At 34.1% G+C, this 10,155-nt stretch overlaps 1 protein-coding gene and 1 long non-coding RNA gene across 3 annotated transcripts; one reads left to right on the forward strand and one right to left on the reverse strand.

The window, feature by feature from the left end:
- Nucleotides 1-410: 410 nt before the first annotated feature.
- LOC141459842 (uncharacterized) lies at nt 411-3,351 on the reverse strand. Of its 2 annotated transcripts, none has more exons than XR_012461640.1 (3): nt 3,199-3,351; nt 1,396-1,611; nt 411-1,323 (listed from the first exon to the last, which is right to left on the reverse strand). It is a non-coding gene; the product is annotated as an uncharacterized lncRNA (long non-coding RNA). The 2 variants fall into 2 exon arrangements; XR_012461642.1 differs by having other exon boundaries at nt 1,401-1,611; nt 3,199-3,350.
- A 75-nt stretch (nt 3,352-3,426) lies between these two features.
- LOC141459836 (uncharacterized) lies at nt 3,427-6,896 on the forward strand. The gene is made up of 2 exons (XM_074139367.1): nt 3,427-3,495; nt 3,577-6,896. The coding sequence occupies exon 2, from the start codon at nt 3,974-3,976 to the stop codon at nt 5,345-5,347; it is 1,374 nt and encodes a 457-aa protein (XP_073995468.1). The 5' UTR covers nt 3,427-3,495; nt 3,577-3,973; the 3' UTR covers nt 5,348-6,896.
- Nucleotides 6,897-10,155: the final 3,259 nt, after the last annotated feature.

A 10,155-nucleotide genomic window follows, 5' to 3' on the forward strand; every position in this document is an offset into this window, starting at 1 on the left:
AAACCTCTAATAAAAATAGTTCAATGACAAAAAAATTATTTAAGCATAAAACCTTCATTTAGTTAACATTTATGGGTACACCACATTGATAAATCTGCTCAACAAAAAGCTTCATATTATCAAAAAATAAAGCATTAATGACCAGATTCATTTCTAGTTAAATCTTATTTTAGATCTTACGTTTATCTTAGACGTTTTGGTGAATGTAGCAAAGTCCCCGGCGCATTCTGTACCTAATTTTTAGAAACTACTAATCTGAATGTTAAGAAATTTGGCTCTAGCTGCTATATTTCTGGGCAACTCAAAAACGCTTAATTAATTATAAAAATACAAACTAAAACTGATGAATTAATTTGATGCTGGGTGGATGTTGATAGTACAAGTTTTAATGATTGGTTGAATCTTTAAGGCAGAACAGTTTTCTTTAAGACAATTGGTTCAACGTTTCGTTAACCACGAGAATCATCACAATTTCCTCTTCCTAAGTAAGAAGAAAAGAAGAAGGTTTCCGCGAATCCAGCTGCTGCCCTTAGATTTTCTCTTCCTAAGAACGTTTTACTGCTCACTGTCCGGTGATGGGCAGTGTTATCTGTAGCGAGAGAACACTGTCCGGAGGCCGGCAGGGCACGGAAAAAAGCTCCGGGCGCCAGTAACCTCAGATGCTGACGCGCCTTAAATCATTCTAAAAAAAAGTGTCCGAAACGTCGAAAGAACATTCTTAAAGCAAATTGTGCTTTTTGATTTCTTATGATGTGCCTAAATAAAATGCATATTATTATGCAATTAATAGCTAATAGATCCTCTACAATCCCTTTAACTTGCCTTACGGTCTTTGCTGCTTCTCTAATGGGTATCTCCAGTCTTAAAAGAGTCCTCACTGAAAGTGTTAGGTAAGATATCAGAGCGCTATATAAAGCAAATCGCTGGTCCAGATTTTAAATTCTCATTCATATCTTAACTTCTTTAGTGATTCAATTTTTTCTTGTACATTTTATGATAGCAAAACCATCTGTCCACCATCTAGAGTAGAGAAAGTGATGATACCCTTACGTTCATCTCCCTTCTTTAAGAAAGAAACATGAGAGACACTTGCGATGCATCAGTCCAGCACGACACTGGAGCCGCCAGCATTATCACTTCGCGAGTAATCATTCACTCGATGCCACATTGCTATTGCTCCACTCATCCAATATTCATTTTTAAATTAGATTCATCATTAGTCCTTAATTTATAGCTCTTTTATGGATTAATTTATTGAATCTAGTATCGATACTTTTATATTTTTATTAGTCTTTTTCAAATTCATCCTCTCGTTCCTGCTCACTGTAATGAGAATGTAAGACTGTTTACTAAATAGCATTTGTGGCGGTACAAACTGCAACCAATCTGGCATACCTTACACTTGTAAAGCCACAGCTGCCCACGACATCCTTTTGCAGGTGCAATTGCTTAATCTTGCTCACCTAGTCAATCTGTACCCAGTTCCTCTAGTAGCAAATGACAGCTCACATCTCAAGGTTTGTAGCTTCCACTTATGGAAGTATTACTCATAAAACCAATCGCTGCCAACCAGTGACGTCAAATAGCTTCCTAATACGGATTTTATTTAATCTATTGAAATGAAATATCAACAAAAACAAGAACTAATCAAAATTATAGTTTTTTCTTTATATAATAATAATTTTAAAATTAAATTAATTTTTATATACTAAAAAATGCCTTTCATAAATTTTACAATTTTTAATTACATGTCAAAAATAAAAGTAAATGAATGAAACTTTCCAGTAATTTATTTACTATGTATTGGCGTAACACGTATTTATTTCGAGCGCTTAGGAATGCTCGCTGACCTACTGAACCAGTGCGTCGTCTTACCTTTTGCAACGTCTTTGGTCAGAAGGCTAGTTTTATCTAATAATCTCTCTTGAATATCAACCATGGCTTCGAGACTACGGTAATGAGGAGTGGATAGCACCATCTACGGGTTGCATCAAGAAGCTCTTTCTTTGCACAAGAGTAATAAGAGATAATTGCTCGCCAATAATGCAAATTCGTTTTTAGAGACCTATTAAAGACCGGACGGCGGACGTTACATACTACTTTTCTGCCATCCGGACAATGAGGTGTCCGGCTTCTAAGAAGAGAAAACTTAATAGTAGATAGCTAAATTTGAATGTGGGATCCCTGCGTGGGAGTTCTAATGTATTATCCAATTAGCTAATCGTTACCAATAATTGAGTATGTATACTTCTGTAACATGCTTCTGGGTCGTGCATGGAGAGAATAGGGTGACCGAAAGTGCGATTTTTTTCTTATTCTTAATGAAAAACCGATCTAACTGAGCTCTAACTTAAAGTAATATTAGCTTAAAATTTTACTGAAAAAATTGACTATAAGAGAGTTTTTTGGGAAGGGAATGTATTTTCTTTTAGGTGAAAAGAAGTATTCCCTAGCGCAAGCCAGGTTGCAATTTCTATTGAACGCCTGAACCATGTCAAGGAACACACATTGAAATACTGCTTTCTTCAGAGGGGTTGAGATGACGCCAACGAGTAAAATCTTCCATACCCTATTTAGGGAGGAATCTTCAAGAAGAGGATGGATACGTTTGAAAAGTGTACGATGTATAGTATCTTCCCTATAATAGAAAGGAGACTAATTGCTTGGGGGAAGACGGAAGGACTTGTAGATTTGGGTATGTCTCCTTGAATAGTATCCGTCTTATGATAGTGAGAATACACAATAAGTTAGCTATCTTTTTTATACTAACAGCCTCCCCGTAATGCTGAGATGAGAGTATTGGACATTCCTCTAAGGGTCAATCCGCTGTCTAAAGACTAACCATTAACCTCACCAAGAGGTGTCCTTAACCAAATTTAAAAAGAAATGTTAGAAAGAAAAATTGTTAAGTTACCTAAGGCGTACAAAAATCGTCGTAGACTATTCTCGAAAATCTGAAAACACTTTTCAGTAAAGTGGGACACTTGCAGTCAACCGATTGTTACCTAAACCTATGACATGTCTACGACGTCTAATGGTTTTGAATTCTAGTTATGTTTTAAGTTTGGCTAAAAATTAATAGATTAGTTCCATGTTCTGGATTAGAATTAGACAATTTCCACTAAAAAGGCATTGCATTAAAAATGAAGTCCTACCACGAAAACAACGAGAAGTATTTAGAAATTCACAAAAACTCACCAAATTAATGCAAATAAAAGATTATGACTGAGTTTGGCAATAATATTTCTTTCCTTTTTCATATGTGTTCAAGTTTTTTTGTAAAAACAATCTCGTTAAATTGGTTGCTAAAAGAATGAACTAGTTGTTAGTGCGCAACACATGGGTTGCTATTTTTGAATAAGTATTGAACATATGGATTTTATTTTAGAACAACTATCATATGATTTATGTGTTAAGAACTTTATTAGTATTCAGTTTTGAAGTATATTTTGTATCTGGTTTTGGGTTTTGGATCTGGAGAAGCAGACAAATTTGGTAAATGTCATATTTATTGTTAATTTGATAGTATACATTATTCATATAAGTACCAAAATATTTATTGTTTATAGAAACGAGTTACGAGTTACGAGTTACGAGTAGCGAGTTGCGAGTTCTGAGTTGAGAATTGTTTGGTTGAATAAACTCCGTTGCACAGAATCCTGTTATTTTGATCTGGATCCAAATACAGTTTCACATTTCTTCAAGGTGGACTTGTTAGAAGATTAGAAGATTCTAATTAGAGGAACTATTTAAGTTAGAGTTTATGGACAATATTTATTTAATTTATAATTAGTATTCGTTTGGTTGCTAGTAGTAACGTGAATGTTTGTCTTTAGTTTTATGCGTTTAATCATATGGTATTGTTGTTTTTGTTTATATTAATATTTTTGTTTTGGTTGTTTATATTGTTCATTGTGTATTTGAAAATTTGCAAGGTTTTTGTTTCTTCGATTGTTAATAGAAGAAAACTATCATGATGGAATGGCTAACAGAGAAAACTTTAGAACAAGTTCTTAAAGAAAAAAGAGCCATGGAAGCAGCTGCAGCAGCTGGAATAAAGGCGAAGGAGGCCAAACTGAATGCGTTGCAGAAGCTAGAACAGGAGGAGTTGAAACTAAAACAAAAAAAAGATAGGCTCATGCTGGAAGCGGAGTTAGCCGAGGTGAAAGCTAGAAACCAAGTTTTAGAAGAGTATGAAGCAGGAAGAAAGGTATCAAAGTCGCCAATAGTCAGCGGTAATTGGGGAGCAAACAGGCAATCTGTTAATTACCAGGCCACGTATAATGGAATCGGTCTAACCATCCCACGGGGATCTGGAATTTATGGTTGGGTCCAAAGGAATTGGACATTAGTAGAAAAATCTGAAGATAAGGTTAATTATAAAACTGAAGAAGATTTGGAGAAAATAGATTCAGCTGGCAATAAACTTCCAAATAGTGAGATACTTGATCATGAACACAAGAGGAGAATCGAAGAGAAGTTTATTGAATTAGAAGCGGTTGCAGAGCATCAAGTCTATAATCAAGACGAGATAGAGACGAAAGTTTCAGCCAACAGGACACTGCTTATGGCAAATGATTCAAAATTGGAAGAACAACCCAGAAACGAATGTGGACAAATTATTGTCCGTGAAACGCATCAGATTATTGCAGCTCAGCAAGAAGAGAATGTAAGGCTGAGAGAAGCTTTCGGAATTACTGAACCTTTGGAAGATGCACGAAATGGTAACGACATTAACGTCGACACTGAGAAATACCCACTGGTCTATACACCTTCTCCATCGCCTACCAGAAATATTACGGCAGAGGCGAAAAAAGAGAAAAAGAAGAAAACAAAGCAAAACAAAAGAGACAGAACACAATCGCCAGGTGTTTCTTCCAGGAAGAAGACCAAGGATAAAGCAAAATATAAGAAGAAGCGGAAGAAAAAAGAGAAATACAAATGGCCGCCACCAAAGTTTACTAAGAAACGCACTCCAAAGACACCAAATGGATCTCGTCGTAGAAGATTATCGCCGAGAAAGCGGTATAGCAAATGCAAACATAGTGGTAGAAGGAAGTCAATATCTGTTGAGAGAGGAAGTAGAAGCGCAAATAGAAACCGAAGGAGTAGAAGTAATAATCGGCCATCAAAGGGAAAGACGAGGAAGGTAGCGGAAGTTGCCACGAAGAAGACTAGAGGGACTGTGTCACGCAAAAGTAGTAATCTGGATAGATCTGAAAGCAGGAGTCAAGAAAAGAACCGGGATAACGGCAGTGAAGAAGGTTGCGCCAGAAGGGTTGTGGTAAAGTACAATAGGTCCGTTGCACAGAATCCTGTTATTTTGATCTGGATCCAAATACACTAGTTGCCAATAAAATAGCATTTCTAGTTGACAGTGGTTGGCCAATATCTATTAGCTTTACAATTGGTTCCAAATACTACGATATTATTCAAGATGATTTGTCACGAGTACGAATTTCGCAGTTAAGTCGTTGAAACATCCGGATTGTTTCAAGGTGGAGGATGTTAGTGCGCAACACATGGGTTGCTATTTTTGAATAAGTATTGAACATATGGGTTTTATTTTAGAACAACTATCATATGATTTATGTGTTAAGAACTTTATTAGTTTGTAGTTAAGTTGGTATTTGGTTTTGGGTTTTGGATCTGGAGAAGCAGACAAATGTGGTAAATGTCATATTTATTGTTAATTTGATAGTATACATTATTCATATAAGTACCAAAATATTTATTGTTTATAGAAACGAGTTACGAGTTACGAGTTACGAGTTACGAGTAGCGAGTTGCGAGTTCTGAGTTGAGAATTGTTTGGTTGAATAAACTCCGTTGCACAGAATCCTGTTATTTTGATCTGGATCCAAATACACTAGTTGCCAATAAAATAGCATTTCTAGTTGACAGTGGTTGGCCAATATCTATTAGCTTTACAATTGGTTCCAAACATATCTATATTTTTAAATGTTTATTATTCTAGGTTTGTGAATTATCCTGAACATAAAGTACATGGAGCTGTAATTAAGTCACTAATTACAACACTTCTTTGACAGCTGAGAACATTAAATTTTAACTCTTACTGTGAATAACTTGTTTCACTAGTACGCTATCAACCTTGAGACACACAAATAAAAAAAAAAAAAAAAGAAGCCTTTTATATCATAAGTATGAAAATATTGGTGCACGTTGTAGTTTAACACTTTGTGAAAGACTGAACGTGATTTCCGTCTCTTCACGCTTATTGAGCTGCTAGATAAGGTCAATCCCTTTTGAAGTCATCGTATACTACCTTCTTACCCTTAACATTGCCTTCATTTTGTTTATAAAAGTTAAATAACTATTTTTATTCTCTTTTTTTTTAATTGAAAATTATTTTTAGTACCTGGAGGTATTTCATATTAAATAGAGCAACGCCAACGTTCAATTTATGGTTGGTATTAGGGAAAGCTGGCCTACCTTCCGATAGTTTCGAAGAAAATCTCATTTCCACAGATTAAAAAATGCTTGTACAAAAATTATATTTAAAAAAGTTAATGGTGCAAATTAAGTTTTGGTAACTGAATTTAAATTTACCATAATATAAAAAGTTCTATCGAAGTGAAATTATCACTCACTATAACTTTAATGATCTTAATGCATTAGTTCTTAATTGCATGTTAAACTGATTTGTAAGTCGGTAGCTGTATTATCGAAAGCTTCTTCTAAAAGGTGCTCTCTGCCCCAAATTAAACTTTTTCCGACCACATTAATTCTTTAACCTTTTGTTAAACCTATCTTAATCTGATGAACATTTTTGTTTAATTTGATCAAATGGTTTCTCAGTCAGAATCAAGACTTTTATTCTGAGACTTTAATTGTAAGAACGTTTAATTCCATTGTAGACAATGTGAAATGGTTTTAAGCTTAATTTGTGTTTGAACTAATTTAGGTCAGTTTGAATAAAGTTAAATTTGATAGTAAAAAAAGAGTAAAGGTTTGGAATTGGTTTTTGTTACAATTACTAAGTATTTATTCAGCGTGCACGCGTAAAAAATTTTTCCTGTTGTTCGGAAATCTCTAACGAGGTTTTTTGTAGTCTGTGAACTTCATCTGCAAATACTCAGATGGTTTGGGCTAATTTTCAGCATTAACACTTACCTCTTCCTTAAGACGTGTAAATGGGTTTCAGTTTCAAGTAAAAGAAGGAAAGATGGCTAGGATCTTGGGTGCAGTATTGAGGGCTTAAAGTTTCGCTTTACCTCTCAATTGTCTAAGGTTAGGCCTTAAAATGGAGTTTTGTTTTACTAAATCCATGGAGAATCCTTTCAAGTCAGCCTAATTTTTCGAGAATCAATTCTTCTTTTTGCCTTTTCTCTTTTCCGGTGAATTCTGGGGCAAATTATAATAATAATTTTTTTTTTTCAATAAAAAGATCCGTCAAAGTGTGTAAGGTTTCTGTAATCTACTTTTTTCCTCTTCTTTTATTTTAATTTTATTCATTTAATTATTTTTTCGTTTTCAATTGAAGTGGCTCAGCTTTTGAAGGAACGATTGCCCGAGATTTTATACTGTATTGCCAGTAATTCACAATTCCTCTTCAGACTTTCAGAGAAAATATGTTTCTCAAGTTGCTGATAGAGGAAAACGTCTAGTTGGGACCATGAAAATTTAATAAGCGAATCTCACGCGGTGTCATTCATGCGAATGTCATTAATATTACATTTTTATATTTGAACACATGTTATGAACCCTTGGTGTGGATCTTGAACAATCGTTTTGGTATTGATGGCAAAAGATTCGGCTCGCATCTTCAATTCTTTTTTCGGCAAACAAAACATTGATATTCGTTCGATTCCCAATTTGTCCTTTTCATCACTTTCGAAGTAACACTTCGTGTTTTCAGGGAAATCACATTTACCATTTTACCTTACCGTTGAATTTAAATTAAATCTAGAACTTCTTAAAGAATAATTTTATTCAATTAAAGTCAGCATAAAAAAAAAAACTTCATAAATATCGAATTAATTAAATTTTCTTTAATAAAAAATTAAGTTTTCATCAATTAACAATCAATTAGGTATATATTTGGTATAATGAAGTAGGAAATGAAAAATATAAATGATAGCAAAATTATTTTAAAATAACTTTAACTCTTATATTATAATCCACAAGGTGATGAATCCAACTATATTCGCATTAAATCAACCAATTCGATCCGCCTAATAATTTATTTTTTTATATCCAGTCTTTCATTGGTCAAGCTACCATTCCTTATTCTATCTTCCAGCGGGCCTCGCTCCTCTATCTTACATGCTGTTTCTTAAAGTAGCAGCCGGATCGTAACTTATAATTCTAACTGGTTTCAACTGCAAAACAAACTAAGTAGTATACATGTTTAAGAAGATAAATGAATAGTCCTTGTGTGTGTGTGTTTATGTACTGACATTCGACGGCAAATCTCAATTAGCCAAATCTCATGATCACTCACACCATTTTCACTGTTCCTCAAATTTCTAAATTTAAAATTATATTTGATTCTTAGCAACATCAAATATGAGGAATGGAAGTGAAATGGAAATCTTTACACCAAACTAATTAATCTTCCTCCGTTAATGGATGAGAGTTCGAAGCCGGTCAGGTAACCAATAAACATGCTGCTGCGACGGATAAAATAAAAGATCTCGAAGATATAATTTTGGCAAACGGCCAATTCTTTTACGCTATACTCCTAGAGTGTTTTATTTCTTGCGACTGCGTTCACATCAATACTTGCATATCATCTACGCTATTCCATCAAACATTTATTAATTATTACTAATGTAATGAAACAGTTGTGGTACTTAATAGGGACTCTTTCTCAAGTATTTTAGCTTGCCTACGGCAGGATAGGAAAGTATTAAAGGAGTCACTAATCACTGTGTAATTGCCTTAGGCATGCTCATTCAGTCACTCCGGTTTGTGTACTGCACACAATGTAATAATAGTTTGACCAACTACAATTACAAGCTCATCACACTGAATGTTCTAGCAGATCTCTCACAAATACACACTAACAAACGCTATATACATATATAATCGTGCGAATACAATATTCAAATGAACAATTGTAGTATTCAGGACAAACTACTTGATGTCTCCTAATTCCCAAATAGACACATTCATGTTCATGAATGATATATGTAGTTGCAATAGTAACAAGGTTATAGAAACACTATTCCCTTTGTTATTATATCTTTATTATAATAATTATTATCATAGTTATTTGATAAACGCCCAAAGCCGAATGAAATAAATAATAATCAAACTAGAAATTAACACACTTCAATCAGCACCAAATTGCAATTAGGCAATTTTCAATTTTGTTTATTGTATTGGTAAGGAATATTTAAGATTCAAGTTTGAGTATCCCCAGGAATTATCTTTTTGAAGGTTCCCCTTTACTTTATTAAGAAGATCACGTGATCAACGGCGTTTCAACTGTCTTGAGGATTGTAATGCAGTATGTCGGGAACCTAAAATGGTTAGCATGTGAGGAAATTAAGGGGTTGAAATTTAAAATAGCGTGAAGTTATAGCTTCAGAAATGTAGAGTACAAAAAGATCTCGGTGCAAGCTTAGAGTAAGAAGTAAGAAGAATTAGCGATTCGGTGGAGCGTTTTTGATTGGAAGGATTGGATTTTGTGGATATTGGAAGCTTTGGCTGAGCCCCAAAGTTCTATTTCTTAAGTCTGGTTAGCTTTGAGTAACATGGTTTGTTGTTTAATGAAAGTTTCGATCGTTTGTCGAAAAGTCTAGAGAGAAGTTTGAATCGTCTGTTTAGTTCTTTCTTGAGTTCTCTCTCTCAAAAAAAAAAGTAAAAAATAAATGAATAAATAAAAAAAAAATGAATAATGACTGAAAAGATGTTCGTTTCATCACACTTACTTTTTTTTAATCAAATTGTTTTTATTCAAAAATAAGGTCAGTTTTTCTGAATACTTGGTTACAACTGTGAACAGTTCACCTGTTCTCGGTTTATATACTACTACACTAAATAGATCTCTTGGAAGAAGTAGAACTAGTTTCTATCATAAAGTTAGAAGAAGGAGAAGAGAGAGATAAAAAACACTATAAAAACATTAAAAACGGTTAGACCACAACCAATCGTTTCCTAGATAAAAATAGGCGACTACGGGGAGTA

This window comes from Rhodnius prolixus, unplaced genomic scaffold (assembly GCF_049639745.1).
Source record: "Rhodnius prolixus isolate KJV_2025 unplaced genomic scaffold, Rpr scaffold_1, whole genome shotgun sequence".
In the NCBI taxonomy this organism is placed as follows: domain Eukaryota; kingdom Metazoa; phylum Arthropoda; class Insecta; order Hemiptera; family Reduviidae; genus Rhodnius; species Rhodnius prolixus.